The sequence below is a fragment of the Microcaecilia unicolor genome, chromosome 7, assembly GCF_901765095.1.
Source record: "Microcaecilia unicolor chromosome 7, aMicUni1.1, whole genome shotgun sequence".
In the NCBI taxonomy this organism is placed as follows: domain Eukaryota; kingdom Metazoa; phylum Chordata; class Amphibia; order Gymnophiona; family Siphonopidae; genus Microcaecilia; species Microcaecilia unicolor.
Genome location: NC_044037.1, coordinates 116,886,274 through 116,913,557, shown reverse-complemented (window position 1 = coordinate 116,913,557; position 27,284 = coordinate 116,886,274). Strand labels below are relative to the sequence as shown.

The following is a 27,284-nucleotide window of genomic DNA, read 5'->3' as shown; positions in this document are numbered from 1 at the left end:
CATGACGAGCGCCTTTGCCCCCTCCCAATCCTTTTGCTTCGGTTTTTTCTTTTTTATTGCAGGGGGCAGCGGGGAGCCATGTATTTTGTGGGTTATTTATTTTTTCTAACGTGCCAGAAGCTTGGATTTATGCTGCAGGGAGAAGTGGGGAGCAGTGTCACAACACGCTGTGCTGAGTCAATCACAGTGCGTTTATCACAGCTATGGGCTGGGATTGGCTCAAGGTTTGTTTATAGTTTTTCCAAGCCCGCGCAGCCCTAACGAGAGGTGCAGACCTCTCGTTAGATTTCACGGCGTTTCAATCACTTTCCCTGCGGTAAACCAATCGGAAAAGGTTAGTGCATGTCATTTCAATGGGGTTTGTAGAAGAATTGCTCAGCTGCATTCCGTTTTTGTTAGCTGCTACTGTCGTCGGAAAATGGGCTTTAGTGCATGGAAAGGATAGGACATTCTTCCTTGAGGGCTCATTTAACGATCAAAAACGTTTAGTGCATCTGGGCCTAAGGCTGAAGAGGGACCTATATTGGGCTGAGAGGGTGGGGGCTGGGACACTCTTTTGGTGCATATTGCAGGGAAGAAGATATGCAGTGGAGTGATACAATAGAGAGAGAGGTGTGACATGACAACCTTACAAATAATAACATGGAATGTGGGGGGTATATCCTCTCCGATCAAGAGACAGAAAATACTGAAAACACTGAATGATAAGAAAGTGTCCATAGCATTCTTGCAAGAAACACATCTTACACGGGAAGAACACAAAAAAGCTGAAAACCTGGTGGGTGGGGGAATTATATAAAGCATCAGCGGTCAAAGAAAAGGGAGGAGTAGTGATCTTAATTCGGAAAAACATCAATGTGAAGGTCAAAAGAGTGGTAGCAGACCCAGGGGGGAGGTACATCCTCACATCAGTGGTGGTGGAACGACATCCCTTATTGCTGTGCAACATATACGCTCCAAATACTTATGATAAGCAGTTTGTCATGCAACTTATTTGCAAAATACATGCAATGGGTGAAATACCACTGGTGGTGGGAGGGGACCTGAATGATGTAATGGACCCACTATGGGATAGATCTAAACCGACAGGGAAGGAGCTGGCCAGAAGGGAGAGAGGTACCTCGAGATTATGTGACACATTACAGCTGGTAGATGTTTGGAGAATGTTACATCCGATAAAGACTTTACACACCTTTCCAGAGCTCACCACACACTGTCTAGAATAGACTACATAATGCTTTCAAGGGAGCTTATCGCCAAAGTGGAGGAAGCTCAGATAGATCCAATCATGGCTTCTGATCATGTCTGGGTGAGAACGCAGATTCGGCTGGGAGGGGGGAGACCCACACTGGGAACCTGGCGCTTTCCCGCATATCTGTATCGGGATGCTCAATTTCTGCCTTTCCTGGTGGAGAAATGGAGGGAGTATAGTTCTCACAATGAACAACATAGGTCAGACCCAGTTCTCTTTTGGGAGTCCTCAGGGGGGGACATCATTTCTTATCTGGCCTTCAAAAAGAGAGCACGGAATAGGGAGGTGTATAGACTGGAGAGGCAGGTGGTGGCATTGAGAAAGAAGTACGGACAGGGTCACGATTTGGGAGTGCAGCGGCGATTGTTGGAGACACAACAGGCCCTAAATGAACTTCTGCAGGAGAAGACTCAGAAAGCGAACATACATTATAAGTACCAGTTATACAGGTTTGCCAATAAAAGCGGGAGGTTCTTGGCCCGACTCGCTACTCAGACATTTAATGCTAAGAAAATTCTCACAATGGAGGATAGTGCAGGAGGACGGGCAAATACAGATGAGGGCATTGTGGCAATCCTGAGGGACTTTTTTGGCCGTCTATACACACAGCAGGAAGACTTAGTGCGCCCCAGTGGGACGTACCTACATAGTATGGATCTGCCGAAGGTATAGTAAATGCTGTAGAATGGGTAAAAGTGAATCGACTTTTCAAAAAGTACAAAGACCAGGGGACACTCAATGAATTAGATGGAAATACTTTTAAAACAAATATAAGTAAATATTTTTTTTTCACTCAACAAATAGTTAAGTTCTGAAAGTCGTTGCCTGAGGATGTGTTGTCAGTGTATCTGGGTTTATAAAAGGTTTAGACAATTTCCAGGAGGAAAAGTCCAAAGTCTGTTATTGAAATAGAGCTAGGGAAGCCACTTCTTGCCCTGGGATTGGTAGCATGGAATGTTGCTACTATTTGAGTTTCTGCCAGTTACTTGTGACCTGGATTGGCCACTGTTGGAAACAGGATACTGGGCTAGATGGAACATTGGTCTAACATTCTTAAGCTCTTATGTCAGTAATTGTTATTATGTGTTTGTATCTGTCATTATAACCAGCCAATGCTGAAAGATCCACAAAATCTGCGTGCAATCATGTGTCTATCTTGGAGATTGTGGTTTTGGTTCTTTGAAAATTAATGTGGACAAATTGGCATAATACATAAGCATCTTGTTCCCTGAGCTGTTCAACTACTTGTTTTCTCTTCAGATTCCTATTGTGTTTTCTAGAATTGTTGAAAGAGGAGTCACACCTCCTAAACGCCCTTCTGATTCCAGACCAAAGTAAAATTTTATAAGTTACTAGCTTGCACATATCTGCTGTTAAAAATAAAGGTTCTCTGTGCCACCTTTTAAAAGGTAATGCTTTTTTTTTGTTGTTTTAATCAACCAGTGTCACAATTTATGCATTTCATTGATGGTGTCTGTTCACATACCAAGAAGGGGTGGGTGACGGGAAAAAAAAAAAAACGAGTGTGGGTTGTCATAGCAACAGGGACAAACTACTACACTAAATACTTTATTCTCAAACCAGCAAGCATTGTTGTATTGTACATCTTCCTTCACCAACTTAAAATATCCAGTAGTCTCACAGAGCTACAGTTTTAACAGCATTTTCAGGTTCTTCATTTTCTTGTTTAACTCCCCATTTCTAGTTGTTTTCCTAAACAAATGATCATCTTCATCTGCTTTTTGTTTCTGTTTTTTTCTCACAATGTGTCTATTAGAAAATAAAGGAACGGAAGAAGGCTGGTAAGGGAAATAGCCAAAAGTTCTACAACTCTGCTGGTAAAAGCTGTTCCCACAAACTATGTCAGCTGGGAGATGGAAACTATTTTGAGCTACCTTTTTTTTCACCCCACAGGCAAGCAGATATGCCAAGGGTGGCTCATCCCAAAGTTGGAGATTTCCTGCTGCAATGCTAGAGACTGAAAGCCAATGATTTTCTCACGTACCCCAGCCATGACTAAAACTAGTTCTGGCAGATGCACATTCTATTCCAATCAATAAATTGAACAAAATTATTTTTTCTACCTTTGTTGTCTGTTGGTCATTTTAGTTTTCTTATTGTGTTGGTCCTAGTCTATGGTTTCAACTCTCTAATTTCTTAACTATCTCCTCTTGCCACAGTTTCCTTGCCCATTTGGCACTTCTTTTCTCTCCATGTCCACCATCCATCTTTTCTCCATATCCCTATCTGATCCAGCATCACCGATCTTCCCGCAATGTTTAAACATCTCCCATCTGTGTGTCCTTATTCATGCCTTGTCCAACATAACTGTTCTGTGTCCCTATTCAACCCCCTTAAGGTTCCAACATCTTTCTCTCTCTTCCTTCCTTCTTGTCTCCCTCTCCTAGCCAGCATCTCTCCCCTCTCTTTTTCCCACTCTTTTCACGTCCCCGAGCAGACATCTGGTGGTATTGTGGAACTAAAACCCTGTATCCCACTTTACCCCCCAACAGTGTGCTTTGGTTCAGCTAGTAGTCCCACTTACCATAGCATCTCGACATATTGACAAACCAGTCCCCTCTATAAGGAAAAGGGATCTTAAAGGCTCCTTTGATGATAGGATTTACATAAATTCTATAGGTGTTCCTAGGGGGTGTGCCAGATGAATTTAAAGCTCGCAATCAAATTGCTGCAGGTTTTGAATCTTCATTATTCTGGTGGTCTAATATTAACAACAATGTTGACTGGATTAATTATATTTATTGTAACCAACGGCGTTTCATTAATTACACTTGAGATGAAGTTAAAGGCATTGCTGCCCAATTGGATGCTACAAGCCGAATGGCTTGGGAAAACCGCTTAGTTCTTGATATGATATTGGCAAAAGGAGGAGGAGTTTGCATCATGTTAGGAGGACAATGTTGTACCTTTATTCCTAACAATACTGCACCTGATAGGACCATAACTAAGGCTTTGCAAGGACTCATTACCTTAGCTGATGAACTTGCTGAGAATTCTGGTGCAGATACCACCTGGACTGGGTGGATGGACAATATCTTTGGGAAATGGAGTACCTTTATATTATCTGGTTTAACCACATTGATAATTGTTATTGCTGTATTTGTACTTCTTGGCTGTTGTGTAATACCTTGTATTAGAAGCTTAGTACAATGTTTAACTGAAACTGCTTTAAGTAAGAGAGAATCCATAGGACACTATGTTCTGTATGAAAAACTACATATTAACACAGATTGAAGGTGTATGTTGATGATGTTTACATCTTTTATGATTTCCTTTGCCTAGCATTGTTATCTTCCTCTGGGATCATTTAGATGGGAAGATATTGTAAGTAGCATAAGGCCCAGGGAAGGTTGAAGAGGGGCAACTTACATTTCACTATAACCACATTGTCATGTTACACATAGCCCGATATCTGTAAAGGGGTTGACATGAACTGTGATTCACATCTATGGTCCCCTTTAACCCTAATATACATTTGAAAAAGAACCTATTGTTTCCCTCTAGAATGGATGGAACTACAACAAGGGTTCAAAGCAGTGAAGCCCTTACTAAAGGCCTTCAAGGGGGGGGGGGGGGGGGATGTAGATAATAAGGTAAAATTATGTATCATACCTGATAATTTTCTTTCCATTAATCATAGCTGATCAATCCATAGACTGGTGGGTTGTGTCCATCTACCAGCAGGTGGAGATAGAGAGCAATCCTTTTGCCTCCCTATATGTGGTCATGTGCTGCCGGAAACTCCTCAGTATGTCGATATCAAAGCTCCATCCGCAGGACTCAGCACTTAGAGAATTACACCCACAAAGGGACACTCTGCCCAGCTCACCACCGCCGAAACGGGGGAGGGGAATTAACCCAGCTCATCCCCACACAAGTGGGGGAGGGGAATCCGTCCAGCTCATCCCCGCGGAGCGGGGGAGGGACACCACACCCGCCGATGCGGGGGGATCTGGCTTATCCTGCAACCGCAACCGCGGGAGGAGCTGACTGACCCTAACACCGCCGAAGCGGGAGGGGTACAAAGCTGCCCTACAGCCGCACGAAGCGGGAGGGAGTGCCGGCAGAATTTAAATCTCAATCCAGCCCCGTAAAACGGAGGGGAGAGGAATGCAGCAGCTCACTGTAACACAAACTCGTCTCAACTCTTGAAGAATCCAAGTGAAAAAATAACTTGAACACGAAGTCTTCCTGAACAGGAACTGAAGACTAAACTTGAATCTGAAATGCAACCAGAATATAAACAGTACAGATATCTGGGAGGGACTATGGATTGATCAGCTATGATTAATGGAAAGAAAATTATCAGGTATGATACATAATTTTACCTTCCATATCATCAAGCTGATCAATCCATAGACTGGTGGGATGTACCGAAGCAGTACTCACCCAGGGCGGGACATAGAAATCCCTGACCGCAACACTGAAGCTCCAAACCGGGCCTCCGCCCGAGCAGCCATAGTCAAGCGGTAATGCTTGGAGAATGTATGGGCCGAAGCCCAAGTTGCCGCCTTGCATATCTCTTCCAAGGAGACGGAACCGGCCTCTGCCATCGAGGCCGCCTGAGCTCTTGTGGAGTGAGCCTTCAGCTGGATAGGCGGCACCTTCCCCGCGGCCACATAAGCCACTGCAATGGCTTCCTTGACCCATCTTGCCACTGTAAGCTTAGCAGCCTGCAGACCCCTACGAGGACCTGCAAACAGGACAAACAGATGATCCGATTTCCGGAAATCATTGGTCACTTCCAAGTATCTGATGATGACTCGTCTCACATCCAGACATTTGAGAGCAGAGTATTCCTCTGGGTAGTCCTCCCTACGAAAGGAAGGGAGACAGAGCTGCTGATTCACATGGAAGCGAGAAACAATCTTGGGCAGGAAGGAAGGCACTGTGCGAATATTCACTCCTGCCTCAGTGAACTGCAGAAAAGGCTCTCGACATGACAGCGCCTGGAGCTCGGAAACTCTTCTTGCTGAAGTGATAGCCACCAAAAAGACTGCTTTCAACGTCAGGTCTTTCAGAGATGCCCTCGACAAGGGTTCAAAAGGCGGCTTCTGCAAGGCTCTTAGCACCAGATTGAGATTCCATGCAAGCACCACAGAGTGCAGAGGAGGGCGCAGGTGATTAACTCCCTTGAGAAAGCGCACCACATCTGGCTGTGAAGCCAGGGAAACACCCTTCAGGCGGCCCCTGAAGCAAGTCAGAGCCGCTACCTGGACTTTAAGGGAACTGAGCGACAGGCCTTTCTCCAGACCTTCTTGCAGGAACGCCAACACTGAAGAAATTGGAGCAGTGAAGGGAGAAAGTGAGCCTGCTTCACACCACGCTGCAAAGGTACGCCAAACCCTGGCGTAAGCAGTAGAAGTAGAGCGCTTCCTCGCTCTCAGCATAGTGGCGATGACCTTGTCTGAGAAGCCCTTCTTCCTCAGACGCTGCCGCTCAATAGCCAGGCCGTAAGACCAAAGGGGGAGGGATCCTCCATCACCACGGGACCCTGATGCAACAGGCCCTGCTCCACTGGCAGCCGCAGAGGATCGTCGACTGAGAGCCTGATCAAGTCCGCATACCAGGGACGTCTTGGCCAATCCAGACCCACCAGGATTATCCGGCCTGGATGCTTTGCCACCCGGTCTAGCACCCTGCCCAGCATGGGCCAGGGCGGGAACACATAGAGAAGCTCTTGTGTCGGCCACTGTTGGAGAAGAGCATCTACTCCCAGGGATCGAGGGTCCCGTCCTCTGCTGAAAAAGCGCGGCACTTGGCAATTGGCCGATGACGCCATCAGATCTAGGCTCGGCTGGCCCCAGCGCTTCGTGATGTCCAAGAACGCCTGAGCAGATAGCTGCCACTCTCCAGGCTCCAAGGTATGGCGACTGAGAAAGTCCGCCTTGACATTCATGACTCCGGCAATGTGGGCCGCTGACAGCTGTTCCAGGTTCGCTTCCGCCCACTGGCATAGATTCATGGCCTCCTTGGCTAAAGGGGCGCCCTGGCGGTTGACATAGGCCACAGCAGTGGCATTGTCCGACAGGACCCGTACTGGCTTCAACGCCAGTACCGGGATGAACTCCAAAAGCGCCAACCGAATGGCTCTGAGTTCCAGGAGGTTGATAGACCACTTTGCCTCTGCAGGAGACCAGAGCCCCTGCGCTGTCCTTCCCAAGCAGTGGGCTCCCCAGCCCGACAAAGAGGTGTCCGTCGTGACGACAATCCACTCCGGGGTCACCAGAGGCATTCCTGCAGACAACTTGTCTGTCTGCAGCCACCAGCTCAGCGCCTTGCGCACTGCTGGGTCCAAGGGAAGGCGCACAGCATAATCCTCCGACATCGGAGTCCAGCGCTGCAACAGAGAGTGTTGTAGTGGTCTCATATGAGCCCTGGCCCAGGGCACTACTTCCATCGTGGCCGTCATAGAGCCCAACAGCTGCACATAGTCCCAAGCCCGAAGAGGAAAGGCTACTCGGAACTGGTCCACCTGAGCCTGAAGTTTGACAATCCGATTGTCTGGCAGGAACACTCTGCCCACTTGGGTGTCGAATCGAACTCCCAGATACTCCAGGGACTGAGTCGGGCGCAGCTGGCTCTTCTCCCAGTTGATGATCCACCCCAGGGAGCTCAAAAGAGCAACCACCCGGTTCACAGCTTTGCCGCACTCTGCATAAGAGGGGGCTCGGATCAACCAGTCGTCCAGATAAGGATGGACTTGTACTCCTTCCTTTCGCAGGAAGGCCGCGATGACCACCATTACTTTGGAAAAGGTCCGCGGAGCAGTAGCCAACCCGAAAGGGAGGGCTCTGAACTGGAAGTGTCGTCCCAGGACTGCAAAACGCAGGAAGCGTTGATGAGGAGGCCAGATGGGAATATGCAGGTACGCTTCCTTGATGTCCAAGGAAGCCAAGAACTCTCCTGCCTTCACTGCCGCTATAACAGAGCGGAGAGTCTCCATGCGAAAGTGCCGCACTTTCAAGGCCCGATTGACCCCTTTGAGGTCGAGGATAGGCCGGACAGAACCTCCTTTCTTTGGTACCACAAAGTAAATGGAGTAACGTCCCTTGCCAATCTGATTTTCTGGCACCGGAACGACCGCACCCAGGCGGATCAGGTTGTCCAAGATCTGCTGCACTGCCACAGCTTTGACCGGAGACTTGCAGGGAGAGAGTACAAACCCGTCTCTTAAGGGTCGGCAGAACTCTAGCTTGTAGCCGTCTCTGATGACTTCCAGCACCCAAGCGTCTGAAGTTATTGTGGTCCACTCGCCCAGAAACGAGGACAGCCGTCCTCCAATCTGCACTGGGGCGTGGACCAAGGCCCCGTCATTGGGTACGAGACCCTGGGGGAGGACCGGAGGGAGCACCTCCGGGACGGCGGTCTCTGCGAAAGGAATGCTGCTTGGGGGAGAAAGTCCTCTTGAAGGAAGAGGGGGCAGAGGAGCCCGACCTGCCCGGGCGGTACCGACGGGCTTCCTGAAACCGTCCTCTGGAGGTACCGGAACGAGTACTAGCCCGAGCCCTGACCTCTGGTAACTTCTTGCCCTTAGACGTGCCGAGATCGGTCACGATTTTGTCCAGCTCGACCCCAAAGAGCAGCTTGCCTTTAAAAGGCAATCTAGCCAGGCGGGATTTAGAGGCATGGTCAGCAGACCAATGTTTCAGCCAAAGCCACCGCCGCGCAGAGACTGTCTGAGCCATGCCTTTAGCTGAGGCTCTCAAGACATCATACAGCAAGTCTGCCAAATAAGCTAAGCCCGATTCCAGGGCCGGCCAATCAGCCCTCAAGGAATGATCCGAGGGGGAAGCCCGCTGCACCATAGTCAGGCACGCCCTGGCCACATAGGAACCGCAAACCGAGGCCTGCAAACTTAAAGCAGTCGCCTCAAAGGACGACCTTAAGGCCGCCTCCAATCTTCTGTCTTGTGCGTCCTTTAGGGCCGTGCCACCTTCCACCGGCAAAGCCGTTTTCTTAGTCAACCGCAGTGATTAAAGAATCCACGGTAGGCCACAGATAGGCCTCACGTTCACTTTCAGGCAAAGGATAGAGGCGGGACATAGCCCTAGCCACTTTGAGGCTCGCTTCCGGGACATCCCATTGAGCCGAAATTAAGGTGTGCATGGCATCATGCACGTGGAAGGTTCTAGGCGGGCGTTTCGTCCCCAGCATAATGGCAGAGCCAACAGGGGCTGAGGGAGAGACGTCCTCCGGAGAGGAAATCTTCAAAATGCCCATGGCCTGCACTAACAGGTTGGGCAAATGCTCTGAGCTAAAAAGCCACGCTGCAGAGGGGTCATCCGCTCCAACCGAGCGGGGATCCGTCTCCTCCAAGGAATCCGCAAAGGACCGTTGGGAGAACTCCGATACGCTGCCCTCATCTACATCGGAGGAGACAAGGTCCTCCAAGGCCTGGGAATCAACCCGAGGGCGTTTACCTCCGGGGACCTCAACCTCTTTACCTAACGAGGGAGCAGGGGCAGCGTTTTGCATAAGGAAGGCCTGATGCAGCAGCAAAACAAACTCGGGGGAGAAACCCCCCAGACTGTGCACTTCCGCAGCCTGGGCTACAGCCCTAGACGCACCCTCAACCGGCGCTCGCAAGAGCGGGGGAGAGACATGCTGCGCATCCAAAATGGCGTCCGGCACGACACTCCGCGAAGGAGCCGCGCGGGAAAAACGGCGCTTAACTTTAGCCGCTTTGGTGCCGTCGCCCAAATTAAGGGCGTCCATGGCATTAATGTCTCCCTCAAGGGCGGCCCACGAAGAAGCCGTCCGAGCCGCGTGGCTGGCCAAGATGGCGGAGGCGAGTAGCGGGGGATGGGCGTTTATGGCGGGAAAAACCGCCACGCCGGAGGAAGGACCGGGACACTCATCCGTCACGAAACTGTCACCCAACAAGGGCGAATCAGACTTTAAGGCCCCCGCAACCCCTCTAGAAGCGCCTAAGCGATCCGGGGAGCGACTCTTTGCGCCCTCGCCCTCCGACGCCATATGCCACGTGGAGATCAATCGGGGAACCCCCTGCCCGCTATAAAAAGGTAAAAATTACCTGCTTTCCGCTCCGAGCTGTAACGACCTGGTGTCCCAGTGAGTAGCTGCAATAAACGTTTAAATAAACGTCGAAATAAACGCCTTTAAGGACGTTCAAAATTTTTTTTTTTTTTTTTTTTACGGAGCCAGCCGGAGGGGGGAGAAAAGGAGGGACCTGGCGCCACCAGGTTTGCACTTGCGCAAGAAGAGCCCTCAACCCCAGGCACTCAACAAAACCTAAAAATTAGGCTTGGAGGCCTAGCCAGAGCTGCTGCTGTGTGTGACCACCACCTGCTGAGATAGAGAACATACTGAGGAGTTTCCGGCAGCACATGACCACATATAGGGAGGCAAAAGGATTGCTCTCTATCTCCACCTGCTGGTAGATGGACACAACCCACCAGTCTATGGATTGATCAGCTTGATGATATGGAAATACAGTTATGCACCCTGGAGTTGAGTCAAAGGGCAAAGGCCATAAATCATGAGGCCCAGGAACTTATGATCTGATATGATATCCTTACGGGCACACAGGTCTGGGAAAGGAGGAAGCATAAACAAACATGAAAATGTGGTTTAGCAGGTGAGGGAAACTAGATGGCTTTGAAAGAAGACTAGGTTATCCTGGGTAAGGTAACTTGTTGAAGTGTTGTAAATCATTGTTTAATACAAAGTGTATAAAAATAGCTGTTTCAGTTCTGTATGATGGAGTGATAGATATAGCCAACGTATTTATGCAGTAGTTCCATCCTCCCATAAGAAAATATTAATTGTATCAATATACTTGGTAAGTAAATAAATTACCTCTCTCATAGACGGCAGCCTTGGTCTTCTATCTCTACAAATTGTGGGTAACTGATATATGAAGATTTGGAGAGGTGGTAAAAGACCTAAACCTTTAACACTTATATGGGTTTAATTCAGTCTGGGTGGAGCACGAGACTTTGCCATGCCATAAACGGAATGAATTGTCAGATGAGATTTACACAGTGGACTTGGTGAAGAAATTTAAAAACCTTAACATCTTGTTTTTTTTGTTTTGTTTCTTTTTTAAACTATTGTTTATGAGGTTTGGGAAATGTAACAGGAAGCAGGGTCAGTTATCTTTAGGCTATATGAATGTATAATTTTAATTGATGGTACTGCTATTATTATATAGCATTATATTGCTTTGATAATTTTGGAAAGCAATACATAAATGCTCTAAATAAAGAAATATAACTGGTATCCTTTTAGTTGTTCAGGATCCAATCCTGCTGTCAAATACCATGAAATCCCCACTGTACAATAAAATAGAACTCATATCCTGCAAAGGATCACAAGAGCTCCATGCAGTTCACAATAAGAACACACACTGGGCATTCCCGGAGAGCTACAATACAAATTCAGCTAGACAACAGATCATTATACATTAAGCAACTGAAAAATGTGTTTTAAGAGTTTTCCAAAATGATCTATATTGAATAATTGTTCTAATTTTCAAAGAAACAGAGTTCCACCATTTGACCAGATGAAAAGGAAAAACAAACAAACAAAACAAGCATTAAACAGTTCTGTAAATTACTCCTTTGGGAGTGGGATATTGCAATAGCAATGGTAGCCTTTCAGATAAAACTATGGGGGGTTTTTTGTGTAAGATTTACAAGATCTGACAAGTATTCTGGAGCAAATCCATACAGATGACAACAGTCTCAGGTGGTAGGGGAAGAGCAGCTGTAAGGTCACAGAATAATCTGTATGCCATTGCCTAAAATTCAGGGTGCTGGATAGCAGTAGAAAGCCTACACAATGGGGTGCTTAGAAATCCATCTCAGGCCTCTGAAGGCTAACTTGGAACTGGAAGATGGTGCTCAGCAGCCTCATCCAATGTGGGAAGCTACAAATCTGGGAGAAGATAGATTCAGAGCTGGTCTCAGAGCTGGTCTCAACCCTAAAGAGAGAACACATTACCCTTTCTTCAAGGCGGATGTATATGACAAATGCATTCATAAAGTATGCAAGATACTGTATATTTCGAGGCCCACTACTTACCCAACTGTGCTGAGGTCCAGCCCTCCATTGTAGATGCCCTGAGACTGAGGGTTGAAAGGTGGTACCTTCAGATGCACTGGAGACTGATATAAGCCCTGGGAAGTGTGCGCTTTGGATTGAGGTGTTGCTCTGCTAGAGACAGTGATCTGCATATGAGGTGTCTGGCACTGACTCTGTGCTGGTGTAGGAGCCTGAGCAGAAGTGCAGACCAGAGCCAGGGGTTGGCCTGGTGAGGCCACCTGAGATGACAGAGGATCCTTGGGAAGGAAAGGCACTAACACGGAGTCCTTTTCTGGCTCTTTTTTCTTTTCGTGGCTCCGTTCCAAGCCTGAGATTTTGGGAAGAATAGAGAACTTGGCTTCACCGCTGCTGTGGAGAGCTATACTGTGGTCCAAGGCTGGAAGCAAACAACAAAATGAAGAGTGAAACTCCTTCTTTCAAATACAAATTGAAACCCTGCCTGTCCTCACCTGAGCCCTCCTTCCCCCCCCCCCCCCCCCAAAAAAAAAAAAAAAATCTTTCTGATACTCTAAGGACAGCAAAATGCCAAATCAAAGTATCCTCTCTCCAGTGAAAAAAATATATAATTTCAAGATAATGCCTCTGTATATAGGTGCCTTCTCACCCCCCCCCCCCCCCCCAAACCCTTCTCAGACAAGCAGCTCACATCGATGTAATTCACTGCCTAATAATGTAGGCTCTCAAACTTGGTAACTGCAGAGCAAACCAAATTACTTACCTGTAACAGATATTTTCCATGAACAGCAAGATACAAGTACTCACAACACAGGTGACATCAATGAGAGAGCTCAGTGCAAGAACACTACTTCAGCCTAGTTTTCTAAAAGTTCTGAGGCGGCTCACCGTGCATGCCACCTGCCACTGCTGCACAGGACTGCTTCAGTTTCCTTTATAGACTAGTTTGGCTTAGCATGGAATGGGAAAGTGAAGAGTATATGAGGACTTGTATTCTGCTATTCACACAGAACACCTGCTACAAAAGTATGTAACTTGATTTTCTCCAAAGACAAGCAGGATACTAAGTCCTCATAGTATGGGACTCCCTAGCTTGCGGTGGGGGGCAACCTGGAACTGAAAGTGGGCCTAGGAGGGGTGGTGTTGACTTCTAATCCCCAAAGAGATTCTAGAGGATTGTCTGGCTAAACCTACTGTCATGTTGAGAATCTTGTTCCAAGTGGATTGCGACTCTTTACATAGAAGTTCAAATCACAGCTCTGCAAATCTCCTCCGAAGAGGCTGACCTCAACTGGCTATGATGATGCCATAGCTCTGGCATTATGAGCTGTGACATGATCCTTAAGATCACACCTGCTCAAAAGTGAAAGAAATGCAGTCTGCTAGCCAGTATGAGAGTATACAATTACCAACAGCAGCCCCCCAATCCTGTCTGGGTAAAAAAAATAAAAATAGAAATCAACCCTGGGTGGACTTTGTGTTTTGTCTTCTCCTGATAAAAGGCCAAAGCTTGCTTGCAATGCAAAGAGTGCAGTGTATTTTCACTTTTGTGGGCACGAGGTCTAGTAAATATATTGGCAGGATAATAGAATGATTACAATGGAACTCAGACACAGTCAGACCTTTGTTAAATTGGGAATGAGGGAGCATACAAAGTTAAGAGGGATTAGGCTTAGGAGTAACCTAAGGAAGTATTATTTCACAGAAAGGGTGGTGGAGGCGTGGAATACCCTCTCGGTGGAGGTGGTGGAGTCGAGGACTCTTTCAGAATTTAACAAGGCATGGGATACGCATGTGGGATCGCTTAGGAACATGAAGAATTAGGGGTTACAGAGGATGGGCAGACTGGATGGGTCATATGGTCTTTATCTGCTGTCATGTTTCTATGTTTCTAACTGCTAGATCCGAGTGACAGACGACTTATAGACCGATTGCGGTGGTGCCATGTTTAGGGAAGATTATTGAAAAAGTTGTATTATGGCAATTGATCAAGTCTGTAGAAGATCAAAATTTGTTAGATCTTTATCAGTTGGTTTTCGGAAGGCCCATGATAGAGAGTGTGTTGATTTTCTTGGTGGATGTGATTAGAAGAGGGCTAGATATGAATTTATGTTACTGTTTGGTTACTTTGGACATTTCATCCACCTTTGATACTGTGAGTCATTCTGTCCTGCTACAGTGTTTGTGGAGGATGATGAGTGTGCATAGCAAAGTTTACTGCTGGTTGGAGTCTTATTTGACAGCTAGGGCGATGCACATAAGGATAGGGGATGTCACCTCAATGGTATATCTAGTGAAGATGGACATCCCCCAAGGTTCAGCACTGTCAGCATTACTTTTTAATCTCTATCTGGTGTCACTGTGTTTGTGATCTGTCCATGGAGTATAGAGTATATACCAACGACATCTGTTCTTTTTTCCAGTGGATGTGGAGTTCAGGGAGAGAGCTGTGAATTTGAAGAACTGTTTGCAAGGGCTACGGAATTGGATGGGAGCCAATAAGCCTGTGCTGAAATCTGAATGAAACTGGAGGTAATGCCTGTGCACAAGGAAAAAAAACAATCATGAGCCCATTCAGTCTGCGGGCGTTTCATTACCTATTTGAGATTGGAAGTGGTGGTGGACAGTTGACAGTGCAGCTGCAGGTTGCAAAAGTAGTTCAATCCTTGTATTTCACTTGAGGATTTCGAGTAGATTAAAACTTATGCTACTCTAAAGTACCATCTTGTGTTGACAAAGGTGGATTACTATAATGCTTTATACGTGGGTATGTTTCAGGCTAGGAGTTACGCTCTTCAGGTTGGAATGCAGAGGTGCATATGCTAGTGGGTTTCTCTCATTTTGATCATATTATGCCTGTGCTGAAATCATTGTATTGGCTGCCAGTAAGTGTTGAGTGGAATTTAAGTTGTTGGTGCTGGTTTTCAAGTCCCTTCCTGGTTTAGCACCTCAGTATTTTCAGCAGTTATGTACATTCTACCATCCCCCAGGGCATTGTGCTCAGATGGAAAGCTGTTACTTTGCTTGTAAAATAATCTGAAAACATGCTATTGCTATACAATCACAAGGAGTGCTGCCTTTTCTTTCCATCTGTGGCCCAGTTTTATGGAATAAATTGCCTGCTTGGTTGAGAAACTATACAAATTTATCCATATTTAAGAAGCAATTAAAAACTCCTTTATTTGTCCAGGCATTTTTCTCTTGATGGTCTTATGTGAGATATATTGTGGATAGCAGTTTATGTTGTTTTGTTAGGATTAGGCGGGATAGATATGTTTTAAATAAACTTAGGAAGGAACTTTGGATGAGTATGCAGAACCACTCTATTGCAACATTTTTAATAAGATAGATCAGTTACTAGAACCTGGAAGCTCACTTACCCTAGAAGTTGAAGTTGCTGCTATCAACAACAGGACTTTCAAGTTCAGGTACATCAACTGACATCTGTTAAGCAGTTCAAAAGAAGCTTTCATCGGCTGGATTAAAACAATGAGGTCCCATGACATTGCAGTAGGCTTGAAGAGAAACTTTGATTGAAGCCCTGCATAGACTGAACAACTCAAGACTGTACAGAGATATGTCTACCTTCTATGTGGTAGTAATATGCGCCAACAGCAAAGGTGCAACCTAATGGAGTTGGTCTTTAAACCCAAACCAAAGATGAAAGTAGTCACAAGCAGTTTTTAGGGCTTTCCCTTGCACCAGACAGCAAACCGCTTCCATTTAAAACTATTACCTCCTAGTGGAAACTCTCCTGTGAGCTAAAAGAACCTGTAATACACTGTGTGGTTAAGTTCATGGAAATTAAGGTAAAATTATGTATCATACCTGATAATTTTCTTTCCATTAATCATAGCTCATCAATCCATAGACTGGTGGGTTGTGTCCATCTACCAGCAGGTGGAGATAGAGAGCAATCCTTTTGCCTCCCTCTATGTGGTCATGTGCTGCCAGAAACTCCTCAGTATTTCGATATCAAAGCTCCATCCGCAGGACTCAGCACTTAGAGAATTACACCCACAAAGGGACACTCTGCCCAGCTCACCACTGCCGAAACGGGGGAGGGGAATTAACCCAGCTCATCCCCACACAATAGGGGGAGGGAAATCCGTCCAGCTCATCCCCGCGGAGCGGGGGAGGGACACCACACCCGCCGATGCGGGGGGATCTGGCTTATCCTGCAACCGCGGGAGGAGCTGACTGACCCTAACACCGCCGAAGCGGGAGGGGTACAAAGCTGCCCTACAGCCGCACGAAGCGGGAGGGAGCGCAGGCAGAATTTAGGTCTCAATCCAGCCCCGTAAAACGGAGGGGAGAGGAATGCAGCAGCTCACTGTAACACAAAATCGTCTCAACTCCTGAAGAATCCAAATGAAAAACCTTGAACACGAAGTCCTCTTGAACAGGAACTGAAGACTAAACTTGAACCTGAAATGCAACCAGAAAGCGAATGCTACATACCTGTAGAAGGTATTCTCCGAGGAAAGCAGGCTGATTGTTCTCACTGATGGGTGACGTCCACGGCAGCCCCTCCAATCGGAAACCTCACTAGCAAAGGCCTTTGCTAGTCCTCGTGCGCCCATGCGCACCGCGAATACGTTGCCGTCTTCCCGCCCGAACCGGCTCGTGTTCGTCAGTCCCATATGTAGCAAGACAAAACAAGGGAAGACACAACTCCAAAGGGGAGGCGGGCAGGTTTGTGAGAACAATCAGCCTGCTTTCCTCGAAGAATACCTTCTACAGGTATGTAGCATTCGCTTTCTCCGAGGACAAGCAGGCTGCTTGTTCTCACTGATGGGGTATCCCTAGCCCCCAGGCTCACTCAAAACAACAAACATGGTCAATTGGGCCTCGCAACGGCGAGGACATAACTGAGATTGACCTAACAATTTTTCCAACTAACAGAGTGTAGCCTGGAACAGAATAAAACATGGGCCTAGGGGGGTGGAGTTGGATCCTAAACCCCGAACAGATTCTGAAGCACTGACTGCCCGAACCGACTGTCGCGTCGGGTATCCTGCTGCAGGCAGTAATGAGATGTGAATGTGTGGACAGAAGACCACGTTGCAGCTTTGCAAATCTCTTCAATAGTGGCTGACTTCAAATGGGCTACCGACGCTGCCATGGCTCTAACACTATGAGCCGTGACATGACACTCAAGAGCCAGCCCAGCCTTGGCGTAAGTAAAGGAAATGCAATCTGCTAGCCAACTGGATATGGTGCGTTTCCCCACAGCCACTCCCCTCCTGTTGGGATCAAAAGAAACAAACAATTGGGCGGACTGTCTGTTGGGCTGTGTCCGCTCCAGATAGAAGGCCAATGCTCTCTTGCAGGCCAATGTGTGCAGCTGACGTTCAGCAGGGCAGGAATGAGGACGGGGAAAGAATGCTGGCAAGACAACTGACTGGTTCAGATGGAACTCCGACACAACCTTTGGCAAGAACTTAGGGTGAGTGCGGAGGACTACTCTGTTATGATGAAATTTGGTGTAAGGGGCCTGGGTTACCAGGGCCTGAAGCTCACTGACTCTACGAGCTGAAGTTACTGCCACCAAGAAAATGACCTTCCAGGTCAAGTACTTCAGATGGCAGGAGTTCAGTGGCTCAAAAGGAGGTTTCATCAGCTGGATGATAACGACATTGAGATCCCATGACACTGTAGGAGGTTTGACAGGGGGCTTTGACAAAAGCAAACCTCTCATGAAGCGAACAACTAAAGGCTGTCCTGAGATCGGCTTATCTTCCACACGGTAATGGTATGCACTGATTGCACTAAGATGAACCCCTACAGAGTTGGTCTTGAGACCAGACTCAGACAAGTGCAGAAGGTATTCAAGCAGGGTCTGTGTAGGACAAGAGCGAGGATCTAGGGCCTTGCTGTCACACCAGACAGCAAACCTCCTCCATAGAAAGAAGTAACTCCTCTTAGTGGAATCTTTCCTGGAAGCAAGCAAGATGCGGGAGACACCCTCTGACAGACCCAAAGAGGCAAAGTCTACGCTCTCAACATCCAGGCCGTGAGAGCCAGGGACCGGAGGTTGGGATGCAGAAGCGCCCCTTCGTCCTGTGTGATGAGTGTCGGAAAACACTCCAATCTCCACGGTTCTTCGGAGGACAACTCCAGAAGAAGAGGGAACCAGATCTGACGCGGCCAAAACGGAGCAATCAGAATCATGGTGCCTCGGTCTTGCTTGAGTTTCAACAAAGTCTTCCCCACCAGAAGTATGGGAGGATAAGCATACAGCAGACCCTCCCCCCAGTCCAGGAGGAAGGCATCCGATGCCAGTCTGCCGTGGGCCTGAAGCCTGGAACAGAACTGAGGGACTTTGTGGTTGGCTCGAGATGCAAGGAGATCTACCAAGGGGGTACCCCACACCTGGAAGATCTGGCGCACTACTCGGGAATTGAGCGACCACTCGTGAGGTTGCATAATCCTGCTCAGTCTGTCGGCCAGACTGTTGTTTACGCCTGCCAGATATGTGGCTTGGAGCACTATGCCGTGACGGCGAGCCCAGAGCCACATGCTGACGGCTTCCTGACACAGGGGGCGAGATCCGGTGCCCCCCTGCTTGTTGATGTAATACATGGCAACCTGGTTGTCTATCTGAATTTGGATAATTTGATGGGACAGCCGATCTCTGAAAGCCTTCACAGCGTTCCAGACCGCTTGCAACTCCAGAAGATTGATCTGCAGATCGCGTTCCTGGAGGGACCAGCTTCCCTGGGTGTGAAGCCCATCGACATGAGCTCCCCACCCCAGGAGAGACGCATCCGTAGTCAGCACTTTTTGTGGCTGAGGAATTTGGAAAGGATGTCCCAGAGTCAAATTGGACCAAATCGTCCACCAATACAGGGATTTGAGAAAACTCGTGGACAGGTGGATCACGTCTTCTAGATCCCCAGCAGCCTGAAACCACTGGGAAGCTAGGGTCCATTGAGCAGATCTCATGTGAAGGCGGGCCATGGGAGTCACACGAACTGTGGAGGCCATGTGGCCCAGCAATCTCAATATCTGCCGAGCTGTGATCTGCTGGGACGTTCGCACCCGCGAGACGAGGGACAACAAGTTGTTGGCCCTCGACTCTGGGAGATAGGCACGAGCCGTCCGAGAATCCAGCAGAGCTCCTATGAATTCGAGTCTCTGTACTTGGAGAAGATGGGACTTTGGATAATTTATCACAAACCCCAGTAGCTCCAGGAGGCGAATAGTCATCTGCATGGACTGTAGAGCTCCTGCCTCGGATGTGTTCTTCACCAGCCAATCGTCGAGATATGGGAACACGTGTACCCCCAGCCTGCGAAGTGCCGCTGCTACTACAGCCAAACACTTCGGGAACACTCTGGGCGCAGAGGCGAGCCCAAAGGGTAGCACACAGTACTGGAAGTGACGTGTGCCCAGCTGAAATCGCAGATACTGTCTGTGAGCTGGCAGTATCGGGATGTGCGTGTAGGCGTCTTTCAAGTCCAGAGAGCATAGCCAATCGTTTTCCTGAATCATGGGGAGAAGGGTGCCCAGGGAAAGCATCCTGAACTTTTCCCTGACCAGATATTTGTTCAGGGCCCTTAGGTCTAGGATAGGACGCATCCCCCCTGTTTTCTTTTCCACAAGGAAGTACCTGGAATAGAATCCCAGCCCTTCTTGCCCGGATGGCACGGGCTCGACCGCATTGGCGCTGAGAAGGGCGGAGAGTTCCTCTGCAAGTACCTGCTTGTGCTGGAAGCTGTAAGACTGAGCTCCCGGTGGACAATTTGGAGGTTTTGAGGCCAAATTGAGGGTGTATCCTTGCCGGACTATTTGGAGAACCCACTGATCGGAGGTTATGAGAGGCCACCTTTGGTGAAAAGCTTTCAACCTCCCTCCGACCGGCAGATCGCCCGGCACTGACACTTAGATGTCGGCTATGCTCTGCTGGAGCCAGTCAAAAGCTCGTCCCTTGCTTTTGCTGGGGAGCCGAGGGGCCTTGCTGAGGCGCACGCTGCTGACGAGAGCGAGCGCGCTGGGGCTTAGCCTGGGCCGCAGGCTGGCGAGAAGGAGGATTGTACCTATGCTTACCAGAAGAGTAGGGAACAGTCTTCCTTCCCCCATAAAAACGTTTACCTGTGGAGGTAGAAGCTGAAGGCTGCCGGCGGGAGAACTTGTCGAAAGCGGTATCCCGCTGGTGGAGCTGCTCTACCACCTGTTCGACCTTCTCTCCAAAAATATTGTCCGCACGGCAAGGCGAGTCCGCAATCCCCTGCTGGATCCTATTCTCCAGGTCGGAGGCACGCAGCCATGAGATTCTGCGCATCACCACACCTTGAGCAGCGGCCCTGGACGCAACATCAAAGGTGTCATACACACTTCTGACCAGGAATTTTCTGCACGCCTTCAGCTGCCTGACCACCTCCTGAAATGGCTTGGCTTGCTCAGGAGGGAGCTTGTCCACCAAGCCCGCCAACTGCCGCACATTGTTCCGCATGTGTATGCTCGTGTAGAGCTGGTAAGACTGAATTTTGGCCACGAGCACAGAGGAATGGTAGGCCTTCCTCCCAAAGGAGTCTAAGGTTCTAGAGTCTTTGCCCGGGGGCGCCGAAGCATGCTCTCTAGAACTCTTAGCCTTCTTTAGGGCCAAATCCACAACTCCAGAGTCGTGAGGCAACTGAGTGCGCATCAGCTCTGGGTCCCCATGGATCCGGTACTGGGACTCGATCTTGGAAATGTAGGGATTACTTAAAGGCTTGGTCCAGTTCGCCAGCAATGTCTTTTTTAGGACATGATGCATGGGTACTGTGGACGCTTCCTTAGGTGGAGAAGGATAGTCCAGGAGCTCAAATATTTCAGCCCTGGGCTCGTCCTCCACAACCACCGGGAAGGGGATGGCCGTAGACATCTCCTGGACAAAGGCCGCAAAAGACAGACTCTCGGGAGGAGAAAGCTGCCTTTCAGGGGAGGGAGTGGGATCAGAAGGAAGGCCATCAGACTCCTCATCCGAGAAATATCTGATGTCCTCCTCCTCCTCCCACGAGGCCTCACCATTGGTATCAGACACAAGTTCACGAACCTGTGTCTGAAGCCGTGCCCGGCTCGACTCCGTGGAACCACGGCCACGGTGGGAGCGTCGAGAGGTAGACTCCCTCGCCCGCACCGGCGAAGCTCCCTCCGCCGACGTCGTCGGGGAGCCTTCCTGGGAGGCGACCGCAGTCGGTACCGCAAGCGGCACCATTGTCGGAGACCTCACCCCGGGCAAGGGGCCAGCCGTCGCCTCACTCGACGGTACCGGTGGCGCAAGCACCCCCGGTACCAGAGGGGAAGGGCACAACAGCTCTCCCAGGATCTCTGGGAGAACGGCCCGGAGACTCTCGTGCAGGGCGGCTGTGGAGAAAGACATGGAAGCCGATGCAGGAGTCGAAGTGAGTCTGTTCCGGGCGTGGAGGCTGTTCCGGGCTGTCCAAGGTGGAGCGCATCGACACCTCCTGAACAGAGGGTGAGCGGTCCTCCCGGTGCCAATGACTGCTGGGTGCCGACTCCCTCGGCGACCCAGAGCTCTCGGTACCGACGCGGGAAGGAGACCGGTGTCGATGCTTCTTTGACTTTTTCAAACGAAGCATGTCACCGGAGCTTCCCGGTACCGACGAGGACGTAGAATCCAGCCATCGCTTCCTCGGGGCAGAGGCCGAAGGTCGGTATCGGGGGGGGATGTACCGCCGGAGCCATCAGGGTAGGGGCAGACCCACCCGAAGGCTCACCGCCACCAGCAGGGGAACGGACAGCCCTCACCTGCGCTCCAGACGAAGCACCACCGTCCGACGACATCAGCACTAGTGGAGGTCCCGGTACCGCCGACGCAGCCTTCCGATGTCTCAGCCCTGACGATGCAAAGGGTCGATGCCTCAATGCAACCGATACAGTTGCGGCCGAGGGCGGAGGTCTTGACGCTGTCGACGTCGACGCACTCGATACTCCCGGTGCCGATGAAGAGCCCGAGAACAAAACGTTCCACTGGGCCAATCTCGCTACCTGAGTCCTTTTCTGTAAAAGGGCGCAAAGACTGCAGGCCTGCGGGTGGTGCCCAGCCCCAGACACTGAAGACACAACGCGTGCCTATCAGTGAGCGAGATTACCCGAGCGCACTGGGTGCACCTTCTTGAAGCCGCTGGGAGACTTCGATGACATGGGCGGAAGAATCACGCCGGCGAAATCAAAACTCGTAATTGCGGTAAGGCACCAAAAAGAGAGGGAGAAAAAAACTCGACCTGAGGCCTCAAAGGGGCCTACCCCGAAAACGAAAGAAAACTTATCGGGGCCATAAACTAGAAATACGGGGAAGGGAAAAAGACCGAAAGGCCCTTCTCCGAAATCCCTTTTTTTTTTTTCTTAGCGAAAAAGTCAAGAGACGCGTGAGGGTCAACTTAAGGGGCGCGAACGGCGCAAACACGACCGTACCGAGTGCGGACAAAAGAAGACTGACGAACACGAGCCGGTTCGGGCGGGAAGACAGCTGCGCATGGGCACGCGAGGACTAGCAAAGGCCTTTGCTACTGAAGTTTCCGATTGGAGGGGCTGCCGTGGACGTCACCCATCAGTGAGAACAAGCAGCCTGCTTGTCCTCGGAGAATATAAACAGTACAGATATCTGGGAGGGGCTATGGATTGATCAGCTATGATTAATGGAAAGAAAATTATTAGGTATGATACATAATTTTACCTTCCATATCATCATGCTGATCAATCCATAGACTGGTGGGATGTACCGAAGCAGTACTCACCCAGGGCGGGACACAGAAATCCCTGACCGCAACACTGAAGCTCCAAACCAGGCCTCCGCCCGAGCAGCCACAGTCAAGCGGTAATGTCTGGAGAAGGTATGAGCCGATGCCCAAGCTGCCGCCCTACAAATCTCTTCCAAGGAGACGGACTCGGTCTCTGCCATCAAGGCCGCCTGTGCTCTAGTGAAGTGAGCCTTCAGCTGGATAGGCGGCACCTTCCCTGCGGCCACATAAGCCGCTGCAAAGGGTTCCTTGACCCATCGTGCCACTGTAGGCTTGGCAGCCTGCAGACCCTTACGAGGACCTGCGAACAGCACAAACAGATGATCCGACTTCTGGAATCATTGATCACTTCCAAGTATCTGATGATGACTCGTCTCACATCTAAATATTTGAGAGCAGAGTACTCCTCTGCTTAGTCCTCCCTACGAAAGGAGGGTAGACAGAGCTGCTGATTCACATGGAAGCGAGGACCAATCTTGGTCAGGAAGGAAGGCACTGTGCGAATAGACACTCCTGCCTCAGTGAACTGCAGAAAGGGCTCTCGACATGACAGCGCCTGGAGCTCGGAAACTCTTCTGGCTGAAGTGATAGCCTACCAAAAGACTGCTTTCAACGTCAATTCTTTCAGAGATGCCCTCGACAAGGGTTCACAAGGTGGCTTCTGCAAGGCTCTTAGCCAGATTGAGATTCCACGCAGGTACCACTGCGTGCAGAGGAGGGCGCAGGTGAATAACTCTCTTGAGAAAGCGCACCACATCTGGCTGCAATGCCAGGGAAACACCCTTCAGGTGACCCCTGAAGCAAGCAAGAGCCGCCACCTGGACCTTAAGGGAACTGAGCGACAGGCCTTTTTCCAGACCTTCCTGCAGGAATGCCAACACTGATGAAATTGGAGCAGTGAAGGGAGAAAGGGAGCCTGCCTCACACCACGATGCAAAGGTACGCCAAACCCTGGCGTAAGCAGTAGAAGTAGAGCGCTTCCTCGCTCTCAGCATAGTGGCGATGACCTTGTCTGAGAAGCTCTGCTTCCTCCGACGCTGCCGCTCAATAGCCAGGCCGTAAGACCAAAGGGGGAGGGATCCTCCATCACCACGGGACCCTGATGCAACAGGCCCCGCTCCGCTGGCAGCCGCAGAGGTCCGTCCACTGAGAGCCTGATCAAGTCCGCATACCAGGGACGTCTGGGCCAATCCGGACTCACCAGGATTATCTGGCCCGGATGCTTTGCCACCCGGCCTAGTACCCTGCCCAACATGGGCCAAGGCGGAAACACAAAGAGGAGCTCCTGTGTCAGCCACTGTGGGAGAAGAGCATCTACTCCCAGAGATCGAGGGTCCCGTCCTCAGCTGACGAAGCGCGGCACTTGGCAATTGGCTGAAGACGCCATCAAATCTACGCTCGGCTGGCCCCAGCGCTTCGTGATGTCCCAGAACGCCTGAGCAATATTCATGACTCCCGCAATGTGGGCCGCCGACAGCTGTTCCAGGTTTGCTACCGCCCACAGGCATAGCTTCATGGCCTCCTTGGCTAGAGGGGCGCTCCTGGTACCTCCCCGGTGATTGACATAGGCCACAACCGTGGCATTGTCCGACAGGACCCGTACTGGCTTCAGCGCCAGGCCCGGGAGAAACTCCAAAGGCGCCAACCGAATGGCTCTGAGTTCCGGGAGGTTGATAGACCACTCTGCCTCTGCAGGGGACCAGAGCCCCTGCGCTGTCCTTCCCAAGCAGTGGGCTCCCCAGCCCCACAAAGAGGCGTCCGCCTTGACGAAAACCCACTCCGGGGTCACAAGAGGCATTCCTGCGGACGGCTTGTCTGGCCTCAGCCACCAGCTCAGCGCCTTGCGCACCGCTGGATCCAAGGGAAGGCGCACAGCGTAATCCTCCAAAGCTGGAGTCCATCTCTGCAGCAGAGAGAGCTGTATAGGTCTCATATGGGCCCTGACCCAGGGCACTACTTCCATCGTGGCCATCATAGAGCCCAACAGCTGCCCGTAGTCCCGAGCCCTAAGAGAAGAGGCTGCTAGGAACTTGTCCACCTGAGCCTGAAGCTTGAAACTCCGACTGTCTGGCAGGAACACTCTGCCCACTTGGGGGTCGAATCGAACTCCCAGATACTCCAGGGACTGAGTCGGGCGCAGCTGGCTTTTCTCCCAGTTGATGATCCACCTCAGGGAGCTCAAAAGAGCAAACACCCGGTCTGAAGCTCTGCCGCACTCTGCATAAGAGGGGGCTCAGATCAACCAGTCGTCCAGATAAGGATGGACTTGTACTCCTTTCCTGCGTAGAAAGGCCGCGATGACCACCATAACTTGGAGAAGGTCCGCGGAGCAGTAGCCAACCCGAAAGGGAGGGCTCTGAACTGGGAGTGTCCTCAGAACTGCAAAACGCGGAAAGCGTTGATGAGGAGGCCAGATGGGAATAAGCAAGTAAGCTTCCTTGATGTCCAAGGATGCCAGGAACTCCCCTGCCTGCACTGCCGCTATAATAGAGCGGAGAGTCTCCATCCGGAAGTGCCGAACTTCCAAGGCCCGATTGACCCCTTTGAGGTCGAGGATAGGCCGGACAAAACCTCCTTTCTTTGGTACCACAAAGTAAATGGAGCAACGTCCCTTGCCAGGGTGACCTTCTGGCACCGGAACGACCGCACCCAGGCGGATCAGATTGTCCAAAGTCTGCTGCACTGCTACAGCTTGACCGGAGACTTGCATGGAGAGTGCACAAACCGGAATTTTAAGGGTCGGCAGAACTCTAGCTTGTAGCCGTCTCTGATGACTTCCAGCACTCAAGCGTCTGAAGTTACCCTGGTCCACTTGCCCAGAAACGAGGATAGGCATCCTCCAATCTGCTCTGGGTCATGGACCAGCGCCCCGTCATTGGGTACGAGACCCTGGGGGAGGACCGGAGGAGGCACCTCCGGGACGGCAGTCTCTGCGAAAGGAATGCTGCTTGGGGGAGAAATTCCTTTTGATGGAAGATGGGGCAGAGGAGCTCGACTTGCCCGGGCAGTACCGACGGGCTTCCTGAAACTGTCCTTTGGAGGAACCGGGGCGGGCACCACTGGCCCGAGCCCTGACCTCCGGTAACCTCTTGCCCTTAGACGTGCCGAGATCGGTCACAATCTTGTCCAGCTCGACCCCAAAGAGCAGCTTGCCTTTAAAAGGCAACTTAGCCAGGCGAGACTTAGAGGCGTGGTCAGCAGACCAATGCTTCAGCCAAAGCCACCGCCGTGCAGAGACTGTCTGAGCCATACCTTTAGCCGAGGCTCTCAAGACATCATACAGCCAGCCTGCCAAATAGGCCAAGCCCGATTCCAGGGCTGGCCAATCAGCCCTCAAGGAAGGATCCGAGGGGGAAGCCCGCTGCGCAAGCGTCAGGCACGCCCTGGCCACATAGGAGCCACAAATTGAGGCCTGTAAACTTAAAGCAGCCGCCTCGAAGGACGACTTTAAAGCCGCCTCCAAACTCCTGTCTTGGGCGTCCTTTAGGGTCGTGCCACCTTCCACCGGCAACGCCGTTTTCTTAGTCACCGCAGTGATTAAAGAATCCACGGTAGGCCAAAGAAAGGCCTCCCGTTCACCTTCAGGCAGAGGATAGAGGCGGGACATAGCCCTAGCCACTTTAAGGCTCGCTTCTGGGAAATCCCATTGAGCCGAAATCAAGGTGTGCATGGCTTCATGCACGTGGAAGGTTCTAGGCGGGTGCTTAGTCCCCCGCATAATGGCAGAGCCAACAGAGGCTGAGGGAGAGATGTCCTCCGGAGAGGAACTCTTCAAAATGCTCATGGCCTGCACTAACAGGTTGGGCAAATCCTCTGAGCAAAAGATCCGTGCTGCAGAGGGGTCATCCGCTCCATTCAAGCGGGAATCCATCTCCTCCAAGGAATCCCCAAAGGGACCGTTGGGAGAACTCAGATACGCTGCCCTCATCTACATCAGAGGAGACCGAGTCCTCTAGGGCCTGGAAGTCAACGAGGGCGTTTGCTTCCGGAGGCCTCAGCCCCTTGATCAGAGGGGGGAGCCGGGGCAGCGTTTATCATAAGAAAAGCCTGATGCAGCAGCAAAATGAACTCTGGGGAGAAACCCCCTAGACTGAGCACTTCTGCCGCCTGGGCCACGGCTCTAGACGCACCCTCAACCGGCGCTCGCAAGAGCGGGGGAGAAACATGCTGCACATCCAAAATGGCGTCCGGCGCAAAACTCCGAGAAGGAGCCGCGCGGGAAGAACGGCGCTTAACTT

General features: G+C 50.4%; 1 protein-coding gene across 1 annotated transcript in view; it reads right to left on the bottom strand.

Annotated features, from left to right (window-relative positions):
• FBRS (fibrosin) overlaps window positions 1–27,284 on the bottom strand; it is a 592,459-nt gene that overhangs the window by 253,705 nt on the left and 311,470 nt on the right. Inside the window, exon 7 of the mRNA XM_030209049.1 lies at window positions 12,323–12,719. Within this exon, the coding sequence (XP_030064909.1) occupies window positions 12,323–12,719 (397 nt within the window). The remainder of the gene's footprint in view (window positions 1–12,322; window positions 12,720–27,284) is intronic.